The sequence below is a fragment of the Trematomus bernacchii genome, unplaced genomic scaffold, assembly GCF_902827165.1.
Source record: "Trematomus bernacchii unplaced genomic scaffold, fTreBer1.1, whole genome shotgun sequence".
Lineage (NCBI taxonomy): Eukaryota > Metazoa > Chordata > Actinopteri > Perciformes > Nototheniidae > Trematomus > Trematomus bernacchii.
In genome coordinates, this window is record NW_022987839.1 from 3,895,604 (window position 1) to 3,914,441 (window position 18,838).

The 18,838-nt window shown below is 40.0% G+C and overlaps 2 protein-coding genes across 5 annotated transcripts; both read left to right on the plus strand.

Moving 5' to 3' along the window:
- Positions 1-1,503: 1,503 nt before the first annotated feature.
- Positions 1,504-14,853, plus strand: si:dkeyp-68b7.12 (rho GTPase-activating protein 30). Of its 3 annotated transcripts, XM_034152992.1 has the most exons (15): positions 1,504-1,590; positions 2,109-2,511; positions 3,288-3,390; positions 4,039-4,183; positions 4,412-4,494; positions 4,967-5,074; positions 6,067-6,185; positions 7,086-7,248; positions 7,429-7,526; positions 8,460-8,531; positions 9,153-9,890; positions 9,974-10,197; positions 11,510-12,054; positions 12,739-13,366; positions 13,457-14,853. In XM_034152992.1, exons 2-15 carry the CDS (start codon positions 2,424-2,426, stop codon positions 14,294-14,296), a joined length of 3,954 nt encoding a protein of 1,317 aa, XP_034008883.1. In that variant the 5' UTR covers positions 1,504-1,590; positions 2,109-2,423; the 3' UTR covers positions 14,297-14,853. The 3 variants fall into 3 exon arrangements, with proteins under 3 accessions (XP_034008883.1, XP_034008881.1, XP_034008882.1); XM_034152990.1 differs by having other exon boundaries at positions 12,739-14,853; XM_034152991.1 differs by having other exon boundaries at positions 9,992-10,197; positions 12,739-14,853.
- Positions 14,854-15,750: 897 nt separating this feature from the next.
- On the plus strand, positions 15,751-18,728 carry LOC117500213 (zinc finger protein 112-like). 2 transcript variants are annotated; one of them, XM_034152995.1, is made up of 2 exons: positions 15,751-16,122; positions 17,157-18,728. In XM_034152995.1, exons 1-2 carry the CDS (start codon positions 15,849-15,851, stop codon positions 18,125-18,127), a joined length of 1,245 nt encoding a protein of 414 aa, XP_034008886.1. In that variant the 5' UTR covers positions 15,751-15,848; the 3' UTR covers positions 18,128-18,728. The 2 variants fall into 2 exon arrangements, with proteins under 2 accessions (XP_034008886.1, XP_034008887.1); XM_034152996.1 differs by having other exon boundaries at positions 17,163-18,728.
- Positions 18,729-18,838: the final 110 nt, after the last annotated feature.

Consider the following 18,838-nt stretch of genomic DNA (forward strand, 5'->3'; position numbering starts at 1 on the left):
ATAGTTCTCAATCATTGAGTATAATTCCCGTAACTTGACGTCACCTTCAATACATTGAAGATTGAAGCCATGTATTCAAACATCAAACTTTATTTGTATAGCCCAATATCACAAAACACGTTTGTCTCAGTGGGCTTTACAGATTAAAAACAAAGAGCAACATTGTATATGATGGAGTTACAGCTAAATGAGAAGACAAGATAGTGTGTGGAATAGAAATAAAACAAAAATAAGATAAGATACAACAGAAGACAATAACAATACATAAAACATTCAAATTAATTACCATACAAATAAAATAAAATGAATGCCATTAATAAGCTTATACAACGATAAAGAGCGAAAGATAAATAAATGCAATGTTCACTCTGTACCACTTTCTAGTGATTCAGCATTATAAGGGGTTTATTTGTTACAATTAATGGTGAACTAATTAACCTATAATAAAGCATTCATCAGTTGTAAGCCATAATAAGATTAAATTGCCTGGTTCTAAAAAACAGCAACTACACTAATAGGGCACTTATCCTCTGGTATTAAGACCAAAATCAATTTCTTAACAAAGTCTAATTGATAGTATGTTAGAAAAAGGTGAAAGCCACAACAATGTATGAATGGACTACCAACAAATCTGCATTATTAGACAACTATGCCCAGTCAACAGGTACAGCCTCCAAGTACCACACATGCCTCAGTTAACTACTTTATCAAAGACTATCAATAATACGATGTTTTAAAAAATATTATTATTAATATTATATCCGATACAATATTGCAAACTATATGGAACACTGATGCCAACTAACTTGTGCCAAAAAACACCTCTGTGCTCAAACCACATTTTCAGCTACTTACTTAACTTAAGTAGTTAGTTAACTTGAACATTTCCATGTTATGCTACTTATACCCTATTACCATACAATTACTACAGAAGTTATACCTAAAGTGTACAAGAGCTTATAATTATTGTGTACTTTTGCTGAGTAGAATTTTAAATCAACAGCTTTTACTTGAAATTGAGTTTTTATGTAATGGTATTCTGTGATTCTTAATAATTTGTGCTGAATTGTGGTAATTTGAGTTTGTGTTGTGGTTTGACTTCTTTGTTTTCAGGGCACTTATTATGCTTTCCAGTTGTTGGAGCATGTTGAAATTATTTGGGGTCATTGCACTTGTACGTCTGGAACCTTTGTGGTACTTTGTGATACTTCTACAACACCCGCTGAGGTCTTGTGTTGTGCTTAAGTTTGCAGTAGATGGTATTGCCATATACCATTTATTTACCACTGACAAAGTCAAAGAAAATGGGCTAAAATGTGTGTGTACTTTCCAATTCCTGCTGTCACGGTGAGAATCACACACAAAGGTTGTTTTACACAATGACAAACGCTGCACATAAAGGGAAATAGATGCATTGTACAGATACACTGAACTGATTTCCCTACTAAATCAGCAGAGGCAGATAAACCGTGAGCCACACACAGAGAGAAAGCGCAAGAGAAGGAGACACACTCAGGAAGTTAACAGGGGAAGTATAGCGGTTTCTTGCGTCATCATTTTATGCTGCTTGTATGCCGATGCAGAGTGAAGGTAGGAACACTGGCTTTTAAACTTCTTTATTTCATTACATTTTAAACTCTTTTCCAAAAGTGTACATATAGAGAATGATGGTGGAGAAAAGTAGAGCAGTGGCAGGTGTCAGGAAGGTGGAGGGGATGGGTGTTGAGTTTGAATGTCTATAAGTCTATATGTTCAGTGCTTGACTTCCGCTGCAGTGAAACAAGGGGCCACAATGGCTGTGACATGCGGCTGAGGAAGGAACGACCGGGCTGAACTGAGCTCCTCCGTCAGGCTGGAGCTCAGGGTGGAGGTTAATATAGACCCACCAGCACAGAGAGACATTACGGTGTGATTAGAGAAACATTCAGAGGCCAACTCACTGAATAGGAGAAGTAAAGACGCAAGGGTGTGGCCTTTCATTTGAAAAAAACTAGAGCATCAGGGGGAAGTGGAGAGCCACATATGCATGCTTTGGATTCAGTTCAGTTTGTTGTTTGAATTGAGCTGGTGTTTGCACGAAGACACTTATTATATTTCTACTTTTGCAGGGTGGAAGTATGTCCTAACACTTCAACGTATCAACTCCAATGCAACGCGGCCTACAGAGGAAACAACCTGCAGCCAGCAACATGCACTGAAGCAAAGGAAACAGAAGCAGCAGCAGCAGCTCGGTTAGATTTGTGAAATGTGCAGCGCCTCTACTAAGTCTTTGTCACGTTAACCGAGTTGGACAACACATCCATCAGACACACAGACAGACAGACAGACAGACAGTCAGTCAGTCAGTCAGTCAGTCAGTCAGTCTGACGGACAGAAACTGAAGGAGAGCTCGGCCGGTCTGAATGTGAACTGAAACAGCCGAGATGAGGAGAAATCGGAGGAAAGGAGTGAACAAAGACAAGGTGTTTGGATGTGACCTGCTGGAGCACCTGACCACCTCCTCTCAAGAGAGTGAGTGAACATCTGTATCCCTGTTAACATGTTCTTATGTATGGATAAATAGCAATAGATGTGCCCGAAACCTCACCAGAAACAACGTGAATGTGTAAACAAATACATCTGAATCACAATACCATTTTCAAGCAATAGGTGTAAACATATGGATAGATATCTCCAATATGTGGTAACATACGTGAAATGAATACGTGAGTTACACAATGTGTTTTTTGTGAATATTACAAAACCACAAATGACATCCTCTAAATGTCAACCTACAGTTTGTAAGAGAAGCATTCAACAGGAATGATGGTTGACAACTTTTTACTAGTAATGTCTTGTTCAGAACATTTATAAATGATTTGTGACTTGTCAAAAAAAGACTTTTTAATTATTTATTTGTTAGACTCAAACCACACAGCATTACACCAGTTCTGCAAACAGTGAAATGATGTGAGCTTTGTGAGGTTGTTAGTATTTTATTTCATTTTAGGAGTCGATATGGTAATTAACAGTCCATATGTGGAGTGTGGATTTAGCGTTTTCCTTAACAGAAAAAAACATTGCTATCTCATCCCTGAAGCTTCTTTGATTTTACATGTACATCATTCTTCAATCACATGGTCTTCCTTAGGTGTCCATGAAGAATACAACAACAACAATAAAAGTGTGTTGTGTGTTTGTGACCTACAGTACAGTCACATAATGACTATATGTGTATGTTCAAAGTTAACACATTGAAAATCAATCTTATGTCAATATTCATTTAGTTAATCCACCATTTCCCACAGTTCCTCAGGTCTTGCAATGCTGCAGTGAGTTTGTTGAGAAGCATGGCGTCGTGGATGGTATCTACAGGCTGTCTGGAGTGTCGTCCAACATACAGAAACTCAGGTAATGTGTGTGCGTGCGTGCGTGCGTGCGTGCGTGTGTGTGTTTGCAGCAGTGTGCCTTAGGGCTGTGCAATTAATCGTATTTTAATCGCAATTACGATTTTGGCCTGCCACAATTACGAAAACAACATAATCGAAAAAAACAATTATTTTGCTTTGCTTGGTTGTGACAGTGCAACATATTTGATCTAATTAATTTTGGTCTCATTTATTTGTATTTATCATATTTATATATGTTTAGTAGCTTTTGGAAGTGCGCTCCAAAATATTTGTTGATCTTGTTTATTGGTATTTATTATTTTGATATTATTTATTTAAATGTATCATTTAATTTATTTATTTTTGTATTGGTTTTTCAGTTGAATTATACGTTCAGGGTAATCAACAGTTAAAAAGATACTGTTCAAATTATTATTTGTATTTGTTTTAAAGTTCAATAAATGGATGTTTTCAAAGTCAATGAATAATCGTATTTAATAATCGTGATATCAATTATTGACCCAAATAATCGTGATTATGATTTTTGCCATAATCGCACAGCCCTAGTGTGCCTCTCTTTGAACCTATATCTGTAAATGTGTACGTTTTAATTAGGTTTGTGTGTTGTGTTGATATTCTCCTAACTGACTGTATGTGTGCGTACCACCAGGGGCGAGTTTGAGAGCGACGGGAGTCCAGATCTGAACAAGGATCTGTACCTGCAGGACATCCACTGTGTCAGCTCTCTGACTAAAGCTTATTTCAGAGAGCTGCCCAACCCTCTGCTCACATACCAGCTGTATGACAAGTTCGCTGTGAGTAGCTCAGAAACATTTGACACTCTTTTCCCCCTTTCCTATGTGTTCATTTAGTGTTTTAGACAAGAACAAAGTGATACGAATGACCTATCCTGCAAAGAAAGCATGGGATATATAAATCACAATGCCCATATTTCCCTATGTGCCATTTTTCCAGCAATTCAAGTTGAGTAAAGGCGATAAATTGTACCAACATTTTGATTTGAAAACATGTGTGTGTTCCAGGAGGCTGTGGCCCTCCAGCTGGAGGAGGAGAGGCTGGTGAAGATCAGAAATGTTCTGAAAGAACTACCAGAACCTCATCACAGGTACTGTGCTCTGCTGCAAACTACATTCAAACAGTCTTTCATCTTTACCATGAGGAGCAGGCGACACCAAAGTGGGGATTCTTGCACTTTCGTTATTATTGTTTACTTCCAGTTAGTAGTATATATACTTTTCGAAGTCCACATCATTTAGGTAAAATAGGAACATCCACATGCCTCTTTGTTTAGGGTTTGTCGACTTCCTGCTTACACAGATTGTCAGGGCTCTACCAATAGGAAGCCAGGTAGGAAAGTGTGTGTATTGGTTGGGAATTATACCGTCTTTTATCATACACAGAAATACACAGAATATATCAGACCCCCATTTGTCCTGGAGACTCTGTACAATAGGATTTTGGTTGTTGTATCAATGTCATCAACATAGAAACTGATTTTTTAGCCCAAGTCACATTTTTGAAGGCTTTTTTGGGTGTTTTTATTAATTGAGTTTAACGCTTCGCTTCCTTGCCATCAGGACTCTGCAGTTTCTGATGCGCCATCTGGTCAAAATGGCCTCATTTTGCTCAGAGACCAACATGCACTCCAGGAACTTGGCCATCGTCTGGGCCCCTAATCTGCTCAGGTTTGCATATATTATAATGCGACATAATATATGTGTTGTTTATTTTCTGTTGAGGATGAGACACAATATGTCCTGACTCTGCTTGAAAAAATGCACAGGCTGTGTGTGTCATTTATTATTAACATTAAAGTAATAGAGAGGCGAAGTCCCGCCCATCTACTTCCATGGGGCCTTATTTCGGAAAAATTATGTATTGAAGTCAATGGGGAGAGAAAAATTATCTTTCGATCCCGTTTGAATTGTGCCACGAATTACACATATGATGTTTGTCAATCTTAAATAATAATTTCCATGTCAAAAAAGTCACAGTTTGTCGTAAAACTGTTGAAATATAAGACTATGAAAAATACGCAACTAGAAAGACTACAAATCCCAGAATCCCGGTCCCGCATGCTGGCTCTTATGAACCGACTAACTCCCCTTGTGTGTATGTACAGCTCTCAACATGCCCAGACTTGTAGTGATTTTCACCTCTTTTAATACTTTTCGCCTCATTCTGAAAGAAAGAAGTGAAATGTGCCAACGTGACGGCCCGTCTTGGTGTGTGGTGCGAGACGGGAGATGTAGTTCATTGAGCGGTTTCACACAAAAAAAGTGTTACTTCACAGTTTTACGACACATTTTAATTTTTTTGACTTGTAAAATTATCTTTTAAATTGACAAACATCATGTGTGTAATTCGTGGCACAATTCAAACAGATAAGATAATCTTTCTCTCTCCATTGACTTCAATGCATAACTTTTCCGAAATAAGGTCCCATGGAGCTCCCCCGGAAGGGGAGGGACTTCGCCTCTCTATAGATGGATAAAATAATGTGTTTGATAATATTATAAGATTGTATAACATCTGTTTTCTGTCTTTATCCTTCCATGCATTCATTCCTTTCCCTTTTCTCCTTTCGATAAAATGCATCTATCCATCCTTTCATTTATCTAACTGTTTACAACATAGATTCATTTTTCACATTCAATCACTCAATGTCCATATTAAGGTCAAAAGACATCGAGACGTCTGGGTTTAACGGTACAGCGGCCTTCATGGAGGTCAGGGTTCAGTCCATCGTCGTGGAGTTCATCCTCACACACGTCCCTCAGCTGTTTCCTGAAGAAGGTGACACACCACTTCATTTACTCTCTCAATGAGATGCTGAACAACTCAGAAATTAATGGATAACTGACTTACTCCTGACTTACTCCTGACTTACTCCTGATTTACTCCTGACTTACTCCTGACTTACTCCTGACTTACTCCTGACTTACTCCTGACTTACTCCTGACTTACTCCTGACTTACTCCTGACTTACTCCTGCCTTACTCCTGCCTTACTCCTGACTTACTCCTGACTTACTCCTGACTTACTCCTGACTTACTCCTGCCTTACTCCTGCCTTACTCCTGACTTACTCCTGACTTACTCCTGACTTACTCCTGCCTTACTCCTGACTTACTCCTGCCTTACTCCTGACTTACTCCTGCCTTACTCCTGACTACTCCTGACTTACTCCTGACTTACTCCTGACTTACTCCTGACTTACTCCTGACTTACTCCTGACTTACTCCTGACTTACTCCTGACTTACTCCTGACTTACTCCTGACTTACTCCTGATTTACTCCTGACTTACTCCTGACTTACTCCTGACTTACTCCTGACTTACTCCTGACTTACTCCTGACTTACTCCTGACTTACTCCTGATTTACTCCTGACTTACTCCTGACTTACTCCTGACTTACTCCTGACTTACTCCTGCCTTACTCCTGACTTACTCCTGCCTTACTCCTGACTTACTCCTGACTTACTCCTGACTTACTCCTGCCTTACTCCTGACTTACTCCTGCCTTACTCCTGACTTACTCCTGACTTACTCCTGACTTACTCCTGACTTACTCCTGACTTACTCCTGACTTACTCCTGACTTACTCCTGACTTACTCCTGACTTACTCCTGACTTACTCCTGACTTACTCCTGATTTACTCCTGACTTACTCCTGACTTACTCCTGCCCTATTCAGATTTATCCAGTGAGAGAAGGAAGTCCCTCCCCTCGCCGTCACCATTGCCCAATCAGGACGAAGGGTTTTTCAAAGGGCCTGTCCATCACTTTGGTAATATCAGTCCAGGAGATGGTCCTCTAGCCATGAGACCTTACCACGCTATCATCGAAGGCACCGACAAGTGAGTACACTCATTTATCTTATTATTTATTATGCCTGATCTGGTCAAAAGGACATGTTTAATACAGAGGTCAAAGGTGCAGTGGTGAAACTTAGAAAATAAATGGACATGTTTGCTGCCAATTGTAATTAAATCTTAGAAAACTGATTATTTAAAACGTATTTTGTGTGTTTCGTTCAGGAGGAAAGGATCTCTTAAAGGCAGGAAGTGGATGTCCATCTTCAACATCGGAGGACGATTTCAAGACCCACGACGGAGGCACAAACTCTCAACGAAAGGTAAATAACCTCATCATGGTTTTTGAGTCCTGGTAGTTGTCTCTTAGCTTTGATTATTTCCTTTTAAAATAAATTGCAATGTCTTTTTCTTTTGTTCTCTATATTCTAAATTTAAATGTTAAACTGTCTCATTCAAGTTTACATGTGCACTTTGGTAAATGACTCTCTAATAACAACATAGGCTCTGTCTGACACAGGAAGCTTACAGTTTTTAAAGATGTCAGGGCCTCAGGTAGGATTCAAACCTGGGCCGGTGCGGTACATCTCAATCTTTATTTATTTATATAGCACATTTAAAACAACCTAAGTTGACCAAAGTGCTGTACAGGGAATACATACAATATAAAATAACAACATGGGAGTAAATAATAAAACAATAATTAAAAACATGATAAAACATAACATGTAAAAACACATACAAATGTAAAAATGTTATGTTCAACTAGTATTAAAAGCCAGTGCAAGAGGTAAAGACTCAGCCTTTAAAAATGGAGAGCCCCACTTTTATTTTTTTTTGTATTTAAAGGTGGGGTAGGTACGTTTGAGAAACCGGCTCGAGATACAATTTTTGTTATATTCCATGGAATGCTCTTAACATCCCGATAGCAATGAATATCTTAAGTGCTTTGACAAAAAATCCATTAAAAAATGTCATCTGTGGAAGCCGGAAGTACTGTAAAAAGCACGACCAATCATTTTAGCCGGCCCGGCTAAAATAACTGGATGGCCTACCTGCCTGTCAGCCTTCCATCTGTGCACAAACTTATCTCGTGCCCTCATTGGTCACGTGCGCGTTCGTGTGTGTTGGAGGAGGGGCTCTGTAAGGAAGTGGCAGATTTTTTCCGGTTGTGTATTTTCAAATTCTAGCGATCTCGAGCTGGTTTCTCCAAAATTACCTACCCCACCTTTAATGGTTGTTGTTGTTTGTTTCAGAGAAAGAAAGGCCTGCTTTGAGACCAGCCAGAAGCATGGACTCGCTCAGCAACCCGCCCTATCCAAACGACGGTACTACTGGTGTCACACATTTCACAATTTCTGTCAGAATGATGAGGAAATAATTATATATATTTCAAATCATCAGCAAAACATGCTGTCAACATTGGAATCATTATCATCAAACATACCTTTCTAGTTGACTTTTTCAAATGCCATGTTATATATATGTTGTTGTAATGCTCACCATACAAACAAAGAGACAGAGACAGACAAAAGGCTGTAAGGTAAGATAAGATAAGATAAGATAAGATAAGATAAGATAAGATAAGATAAGATAAGATAAGATAAGATAAGACAGTACATTATTGATCCCAATTTGGGAAATGTTTGTGTTGCAGCAGCATAAAAGACATGGCATTGTACAATACAAATTAAAAAGACTAGAAATTGAATTTACAAATTAACAATAACAAAATATAAAGCAAGTTATTATATATACATAAGTATGTGAGGGATGGAATATTAAATATTAAACTGAATATATAAAATGTACAGTGAGATTTTAAGTCCAAGAGAAACTATGAACACACAATTGTTTGAAGATACTTGTTTGTGATCTGGAGAAGTCGTATTTTGGATCAAATTGAACTTTAAAACAGACATTCCACTTATCCGTCTGCTTTCTTCCAGCTTCCAGACGTCCCTGCCAGCGCCCTCCCTCCACCCACATGTCTCCCCTCGTCACCCCCTCCCCACAGCCTGCCTCCGAGGTCCCTGCCTCCCCCGGAGCGATAGGAGGCAGTGAATACGCCGTGACCTACCGCAGAGGAACAGGGCTGGTGAGCGGGGGCGCGGGGACGCAGGGCACCTACACCTCCCTGGACCCTGAAGGTTTATCTGGAAACGAGACCCTACTGTCCAGATCCCCAGGACTCTCCACTAAAGTGGGCCGGAGAGCAGCCATGCACATCACGGGGCCCACCATGGTGACCGTGCCCCTGCATATCACCTCGAACCTGGCTTTAGGGGTGCTGCAACGGGGCGGAGACAGTGTCATCCACAGAGGAAGGGATAAGGAAGGAGGGGACAGGGTGGAAGGTAAGGAGGGAGGAGAGAAGGTGGAGAGGAGGGAAAGCAAGGCAATGGAGAGGAAGGTGGCAGAAAGACAAAAGGTTGAGCAGGAGGAGGAGGAGAAAAGTCGTAGAGGGAAAGTGAAAGTGAGAGACGTGGAGGAAGTAATGGAAGCAGAAGGGGAGATGGTGATAGGAAGTGGAAGGGATGAAGATAAGAAAGAAGAGGAGAAGGAGGAAGGGGAGCTGTTGGTGGTAGACCAAGCTGTGTCCAAAGAGCTGCGAGCCAAAAGCCTGGCATCCAACACTGAGGAAGATAACGCCGTCGAAGATGACAATGATCTTGATGAATACATGGGTAATTTAACCAATTACACGACCATTGGAGTATCATATGTGAATACTACATGATTAATAATCTTAGATGGTTTGTAATCTCAGCCCATGCTTCATTTACAGAGATGAAAGATGTGCAGCCAGCTGACTGTGAGACGGCAGCGACTCAACACGATGATGGTTGTGTGTTCGATGATGCTGACGTCCTCAACTCAACCCAAGTGGACGGGGACCACCACGAGATGTCCGGATACGTTCAAGATAACTTTGAGTTCCTGGACCAAATGGACTGCAACATGGATCACATGGACTGCAGTGTGTCCTACCAGGTGGGTTCACATTAGCATTTTTTCTTTGTTGTATAAAAGTGGTATTCATTTGTGAAGAGTATCTTGCTGAACAAAACGTATAAGTATTAATATTTGAGCCAAGTCACCTCATTATCCAACATCTAAGGGAACTATGCCATTAGCTTTTGTCGAGGGAATCAGGGCCATGCTAACTTTGAGGTTGGCCTACAAAACTATGCCATCGTTTTAATGAAGAAGTCTGGCAGTAATTGGTCTTTCTCCATCATTCTGTGAGCAACCAATCACTGTGCTGCATAATGCATGAGTCTGCAAACAGCTCAAATAGAAGTAGTTGGTTACCTTGCTAAAATGGCAACCTGCAACATTTCATCCTGACCGTTCAAATAAGCCTTAAATATTTTAAACTGATCAAAAGAATTGCCAAAATGCCTGACATTGTCCTGTTTTTTGATCAACGCATCAGTGTAAAGATCACTGATCACCAAATTACATTTCCTGGGACTACTTTATTATAAAAGCATACACCAGTTAAATGCCAATGTGAAGAATATCTTGCTGAACAAAACGTGTAAGTATTCATATTTGCTATCCACTGAGCCTATTCACTTAATTATCCAAAATCGAAGGGAACTATTACATTAGCTTTTGTCGAGGAAACCAACTTCAAGGGAGGCCTCCAAAAATATGCCATCATTTTAATGTAATTGTTATTTTTCCATCGTTCTGTGAGCAACCAATCAATGATCAATCACTGTGTGTAAAGCTCGGTGATGATGATCAAATCAAATCCTGGGACTACTTTATTATAAAAGCAGACACCAGTTAAATGCTTCTAATGTGAAGCTGCAGTAATACGAAATGTTGGGTTTGCATTAGGATTGTTTTAATAAAGAATACAGAAATACAGAATTTTTACTGGGGATGTTGCCACAGACATTTAGTAGGTTAAATGTAATAACTATTACTATTGTAATATCTTCATCAGTGGGAAACACCTGATTTCAAGATTCAAGATTCAAGGCTTTTATTGTCATGTGTACATAGCTACAGTGTAGTTATGTCAATTAAATCTTAGGTCACAGGCAACACAATAAAACAGATAAAATAGAATAGAAATAGTGCAAGAACAGTCTATATACAAGTAATTGGAATATGATACATTAGATAAATAATTTGTAAGTTGCAAACAGATTAATGTTATGGATGTTCTTTCAAAAGTTCTTATATATATATATATATATAGAAAGATACTATTTAGAACAAATATATAAAGGGAAAGTTTTGTATCTCGAACTCCTTTCCTCATCCAGTTTGTTGTTGTTCCTCTCAGGTGAACGAGTTCTCCGTGGAGCCTCCCGGTCACTCGGACGATGAGTATGAAGTCATGGATCCTTCAGAGCTCCAGACAGAGTTAAAACCAACGAGGCCGCTCAGCATCAACTCGTACAACCGACACACTAAATCCCTCAGCCTGCCCTACCTGACCTCACCCGTCCCGGGGCTGGAGGACTCCGGCTCTGAAGAGGACGGAGCAGCGTGCGACAGCGATGATTACAGCAGTGAGGAAGACGAGAGCATGTTCATAAAGAGCCTCCCCGCTGAATTCTTTTTAAACAATTTGACCTTTGAAAGAGACACTGATAAACAGGAAGGTGGTGATGGAGTTCCTGAACACCAATCACAGAGCTGTGCTGACAGAGGATCCCAGTCTCTGTGCTTCGGGTTTCCTGCATGTGAAGAATCAGCTGCTGTGGGTCTGGAGCAGGAAGAAGGGAAAGATGAAGGAGATAAAGATGGACCGGAAGAAAAGGAGATGACAGAGAAGGAAGATGAAGATCACCAGGGAAGAGACCATCTGGAAAACAACGGGCAAAGGTGAAGCTGATTTTTTAAATTATATTTGAACACAATAACTCTCATATCATGCAAGTGCATTTCTGTCAGTCATAGTGAACAATTATTTATCAGAGAATGCGACTTTAAAGCTGCTTTGACCAATTTTCAATAATGACAGGTTAGATAACTGCATGTAATGTAAAAGGTGTTGCTTGTAGTGAAGAACCCTCAGATAATAACACATCATTTGTGTGTCTTTTAGTAAATTCATGCAGGTACACTTGTTCTGCTATACCCACTGTAGACTAGTGTAAGTAACAACAGTTTGGTAAGTTAGCATTTTTAAAGTGATAACTTGTCAAAGTTGTAATTAAAGTTTATTTCGCCATCCCTCAGAGGCAATAAAACCCCCCCAAAATGCATTAATGCTAGTTTAAGGCGAGACTATGTAACTGTTTAAATATTAGTTCAATTCATAAGCCGTCAAACACAAATGAATTACTATCTTCAGAAATATCATAAAACACCAACAACTGGGTTAAAAAACGATTGACTTTGGCAGAAATTGTTAGTATTGGTAAAAATAATTTGAAAGATGATACAATCATACATTCTGCAAGTATTGGCATAAAAAAGTCAATCATTTAAAAGTAGACACACTAGCCATTTGTTCAAAGCCAATGATCTCTTTCTGAAATGTTTCTGTCTCTCGTTCCCCTGCAGCAAAGCGACAGAGGAAGAAGTCATGGAGGACTCTCAGAGTGACAAAGAAGAACCTCTCACTCCAGAAGCATTTTCTCACTGCTGCTATGACTTTCCACCGCCCATCGATGAGGACTTTCTGGAGGAGGCGGACATGTTGGACAATCATCACAGCGATTCTCCACCTAGTCATGAAGTGGTTAATGCCACACAGGAAGAAGCTGATGATGCTTGTTTAGAGGAGATCAGAGACTTTTCAGAGCCACCAACGAAGGAGAGAGACAGTGATGAGGGAGAGGAACGAGAGGTATTCAAAGAAATAGAGAGTGAAAGTGAAGATATAGTAATGGAAATAAAAGAAAGTGATGAGAACTTAGTGGCAGAAACCCCTGAGAAAGGCAATGAAGTTGAGGAAATACTTGGAGAGAAGCTGCAGGGAGGTGACACAGAGCAAGGAAGTGATGTTTGTGGGGCAAGCAGCGAAATATGGGCTGAACTTGAGGACGTTATATGTGAAGGGATAGAGGATGTGGAGAGTACACAGGTGGAGGAGAAGGATGACAGAGAGAGTGTTTCTGGGGAAGGTGATGTGACTGAAGATGTGGAAGAGCAGGTAGCAGAGGTTTCAGAGGAAATGGTGGAAGTTGAGGAAGAAGAGACAAACAAGACAGAAGTCAGAGTAGAGGACGTTGAGGAAGAAGAGACAAACAAGACAGAAGTCAGAGTAGGGGAAGTTGAGGAAGAAGAGACAAACAAGACAGAAGTCAGAGTAGAGGACGTTGAGGAAGAAGAGACAAACAAGACAGAAGTCAGAGTAGAGGAAGTTGAGGAAGAAGAGACAAACAAGACAGAAGTCAGAGTAGAGGAAGTTGAGGAATCAATGGAGACGATTGAAGAAAAACTCCCAGACACAGAAGTGCAGCGAGAGATGGAGGAAGAAGAGACAAACGTACCGAAGACAAGTGAACCAGAAGAAGGAATTCAAGGGAAGCACGCCATCACTGCCGAAGATCAGCATCATAACGGGGAAGAAGTAACTTCGAAAGAGAACAATGAGAAAGCTGATGAGCAACGTCAAGTGCAACTATGCATAGATAAACATCTCAAAGCGCTTAAGTGTGATGTAGAGGTGAGTAGAGAGGGCAGGAAGGGTGAGGAAGGGGACAGCAGCTTAGGAGGAGTAGGAAGGAAGATCGTCATCTCTAGAAATCCGAAGGTTTACCAAGTGAAAGCGGTGCCGGTGGTGCCTCCGAAGCCTCAGCACTGCAGGGTCACTGCGCTGAACATCCGGCAGCAGCAGCAGCAGCAGCAGAGAGAGAAAAGAGACGCGGACAGAGAGAGAGAAAACGCATCCAGAGTCGCATCAGAGCAGGACGGTGCAGGAGACGGAGAGGAAGACAAAGGAGAGAAGACAACACAAGAGAGGGAGAAGAGGATGGAAGGGGATGAAAGTAGAAACAGTCCTCTCAGCATGTGTTTCGATGAGGCTGTTGCTATTGAGGCCATGAGGCGAGGGAAAGAGAAAGAGTGCGAGAAGGAGAAGGAGAGGCAGAAGGATTGGGGAAATGAGGTCCAGTGAAGTGTCTCTTTTGTGTTTCCACTGTACAAACTATTTTTCTACGTGTAGCATATATGGCTGTATTATTTTGAGTGGAGGTTTTGCCGCAGATGCAATGCTACTTAAGGGGGTTTTTGTGTTTTTGCTACCACACACAACTTGATAGGCAGGCAGGAACTTGTAGGTTTTTTTAAATATATACAGGATATTTTTCAGAGGAGGATTTTCAGAGAGTTAAGAAATGGGGATGATATGCAACAAAGGTAATTATATTGTCAAAAGCAAACAGAGATTACATTACAATTGTGCTGCTGACACTTGTTAACATATTACATGCACAACATTGCAGCTTATCTAGTTAAAATGTAGAAGTAGAAAAGAAAGATAATAAATAAAGCTCACTCTTTGTTTGCAGTTGTCGTCCAATTATACAATACATTGTATAGAGTAAATGAACGGTTTGCAAGTATACGGTTAAATTGTACATTTGGAAGAGTGAATGTATAATTCGTGAACGTTATAATGTCTGCTAAATACATTGTTAGGGATTATGTGAATAAAGATAATAGTTTCTAAGATGCTGTCTGTCATTATTATTATTCAAAGTGTCACTTTGTACTAAATAATGTACAGTCGAGGTATGATTAATATATTACAGGGATTTTCTTGCATCTGCAGAAAACTTCAGATCACATTGTTATTTATTAGTAGTATTATTAGGTAAATAATTCCGGTTTAGGGTTCAAGTAAAACACTTAAAGGTGGGGTATGTAATCTTGGAGAAACCAGCTCGAGTGCGCTAGAATTTGAAATTGGAAAAAATCTGCCTCTTCCTTCAGACTTCCTTACAGAGCCCCTCCTCCAACACACACGAACGCGCACATGACCAATGAGGGCACGAGATAAGTTTGTGCACAGATGGAAGGCTGACAGGCAGGTAGGCCATCCAGTTATCTTAGCCGGGCCGGCTCAGATGATTGGTCGTGCTTTTTACAGCGCCACGGCTTCCACAGATGACATTTTTTTATGTATTTATTGTCAAAGCATTTAATATATTCATTGCTATCGGGATGTCAAGAGCATTCCATGGAATATAACAAAAAGTGTTTCTGAAATAAATGACATACCCCACCTTTAAACAAATATATAGCGCGGCTATTTTGATTCACAATTATTTTCTGGTTTAGGATTTTTAAATTCAATGCAGGTTAATAATGGTCCCTTTTATTTAAATGTTTCTCTATGGATATATTTAACAAAAAGATGAATCATACACTTAACCAGAACATATTTCATATCCAGTACCTGCACTATTTTTACAAGGCTATTATTTAATCGTGTTTGTTTAGGAGGTAGAAGACGTAGGAAGAGACAGATTTGAGAGGATATGTAGTTCGCGTTTACTAGAAGAGTTACGACAGTTGCCATTTACGTCACATCCGCCTGGACATTTTCCCGGAAGTAAACCAAAATAAAACATCTGGCAAGGTACTTCGTCAAACAGCAGAAGCCCCAGCTTTTTTAATAAAGCTTGACATTTGCTTTTTCTTGCTTTTTATCGTACCTCTGCAGGATGTCTTTGCCCTCCTCTTTCGGTTCGCAGGTCTCCGCCATCATGGATATGTTGGCGAAAGCTGCAGTCACAGAAATAACGAAGCTGGTGGAGGAGGGGGGTGTTGTGTTGAGGCTGGAGATGTGTCGGAGGGACAGTGAGATCCAGGAGCTCAAGAGAACTTTAAAGCTGATGGAGGTGGAGCTCTGCAAAGCCCAAGAAGCAGTCAACATCCGGGCAATAATGGAGGAGAAACAGGAGCAAACAGCAGCCGGGAATCAGGTCCTTAGAACAGGTGAGCAACATCTGGAGAGACTCTCCACACCAAAGTTCATTCACAAAAACACAAATTCTGGTTTTGTGTTGCTATAAATAACAGTTATTGCTTGGTAAATCATATATTATGATTGGTAACGACGTCATGTGTTAGACTGTTAAATTCGGCTTGAATATGAATCTCATATTGGAATATAGTAAGTAGACTATTACAATAGATTGTAAGAAATACATGCATAATATAATGTGAAATGAAATTGTGAAAAAAGGTAAAAATGTCCAAGATGTTTGTGTCAAACTGTAGTTTTGTTGCTTTTATAGAGGCATCAACGTTTATATAATAACAACAAATAATAACGTTTACTATCATAACAGAGAGAAAAGTATTCTCTTTATCCAAAGAGAATACATTTATCACAATCAAAAAACAATATAAATTATTCTGGATCAATTAAAATAAACACTGAAATACTCCAGCAACAGAAATATAGACATATGCTACAGTAACAGAAACATATAGACATAGGATAGTATATAAATTGTAGTTGTGCAAGGTAGCTGTTGTGCAAATTGTTCGTGGTTATGGAGAGGGAGAAACTGAAACTATGAAGCAGTGAGTTGAGTTCTCTAAATATTCAAATGAAATAAACATATGAATGGTTATATAACATGGAATTCAGTAGACATCTTAGATTGTGTTTTCATTTGGTCTATAAACTGCCATTCTCAAAGTACAACATATTGGATAACGATGTTAGATGACAGACTTTTGAGATAAGGGCATCTGTTTGATTAATACAAATATCAAAAGAAATGTGAAAAAGGCTAAATGTGCATGATGTTTGTGTCAAACTTTAATATTTTTTGCTTTAATAGATGCACCAACATTTAAATAATAATAACACATAAAAACTTGTTTTGATATCTTGATTTGTAAAAAGCATGTACGTATTTTTCAGCGCTTCTATCCAGATGTTTTATACACAATTTGCACAAGTTTTACTGTTGACTTGCATTTGTGGAGTCAAATTCTACCTGTAATCTTTCTTTCAGTTGCAGACCAACAAGAACATCAGGAAGCATGTGGAGTGTATCTGAACCCAAAGTCGGCTCATTCCCTGTGCGAGACGGTACACGTAACAGAGAAGATCCATGACATGAAGCCAGCGGTGAAACACGAGCCAGCAGAAGAACCCTTCACCCAGGAAACAGAAAACACTTTAACAGCAGACATTTGCTTTGAGGCGCGAGAGCCAGATGACATGATGTGGCCTCCTCCTGCTTGCAGCATGTTTGATAAAAGCTCCGTTGCAATGCAGCAGAACATGCAGATTTCCCCCTCTGACAATGAGCAATATGCTGCTCACAGAAACACAGAAAGCTCCTATAACTCTTCAGCAACTGCAGCACAGGAAATCGCAGGTGGTTCTTTAAATGTGCCGATAAAATTAGAGGTAGAGACTCGACCTATGTGCATGGGAAGTACGGCTGTTCACAATGAGCAGTTCAGACATGCTCCACATCCTGCAGTCAGTCAGGATCCGTGTTTGGAGTCTGCTTCTCAACATGCCGGGCCGTCACTAGCTCCGCCTCATGCACAGAGGTCCCCAGCAGAGTGGCACATCCTCAATGTAAACAACCAAAGAGCAAAAAGGCTCATGAATGTTTGGAGAACGAATCAGAAACTGTTCATCTGCTCGGTGTGCAACAGGGGTTTCCCTCGCAAGTCTCAGCTAGAGGTGCACATGGCCTCCCACCAGACTTTTAAACCCTACCGGTGCCTCGAATGCGGGAAATCTTTCACCCAGAAGACCCGGCTGAAGACGCACCAAAGCGTGCACACGGGGGAGAGGCCGTTCAGCTGTAAGATCTGCGGCAAGATGTTTTCGAGGCAGGACAACTGCACGAGACACGAGCGGTTCCACAGCGGGCTGCGGCCCTACAGCTGCGGACAGTGTGGGAAGAGCTTCACGGTGCTGGGTAACCTCAGAATACATCAAGAGATCCACCTGCAAGGAAGATAGCGATCAGAAGACAATTTACATCTTGTACTTTGACAGTTTTAATGCATTTAATACAAACAATGTAAATGTTACATTTCAGGGTGGTCAAACCATTGGTGAGGAACATTATAATTAAACAATGTACTGCATATGTTTAGGTGCAGACTCATGATGTTGCCCAACCTAACCTGAAACACACCAAAGTCCCTCTGTTTCATAGTAAAAGGAGAGTGGGTGAGTGCCTATGCAATAACCATTTGTGTTTTTAATTAACGTAAATGAAATTCATATTGAGAGATTTTCTTTTTTTGTACATTAAATATCAATGTTCCCATTTATTTTTTTAAATGTTGCCTTCAAAGTTCAAACTTAAATTCTTTTTTTTCCCCTGCAGGATTTTTATATTTGTATACATACATTTAACTTCCTTGAGATTCTTGAAAGATTGTTAACTTGAGAGGAACATTTGGGTCTCGGATGTTTTTGAAAATAGACATGGAACATTGAAAATGCTTGAGTTTGTATATTTTGTGCAAGGATACAAATCTTTCTTTTACTTAAAGGTGGGGTAGGTAAGTTTGAGAAACCGGCTCGAGATACACTTTTTGTTATATTCCATGGAATGCTCTTAACATCCCGATAGCAATGAATATCTTAAGTGCTTTGACAAAAAATCCATAACAAAATTTCATCTGTGGAAGCCGTAGTACTGTAAAAAGCACGACCAATCAT

Coding starts and splice junctions, on each gene's coding strand:
- LOC117500213 (XM_034152995.1), top strand. CDS start 15,849: ATGTCTTTGCCCTCCTCTTTCGGTTCGCAGGTCTCCGCCATCATGGAT. Junction 16,123..17,156: donor GAATCAGGTCCTTAGAACAG/GTGAGCAACATC, acceptor TCTTTCTTTCAG/TTGCAGACCAACAAGAACAT.
- si:dkeyp-68b7.12 (XM_034152990.1), top strand. CDS start 2,424: ATGAGGAGAAATCGGAGGAAAGGAGTGAACAAAGACAAGGTGTTTGGA. Junction 5,075..6,066: donor TGGGCCCCTAATCTGCTCAG/GTTTGCATATAT, acceptor GTCCATATTAAG/GTCAAAAGACATCGAGACGT. Junction 10,198..11,509: donor ACTGCAGTGTGTCCTACCAG/GTGGGTTCACAT, acceptor TGTTCCTCTCAG/GTGAACGAGTTCTCCGTGGA.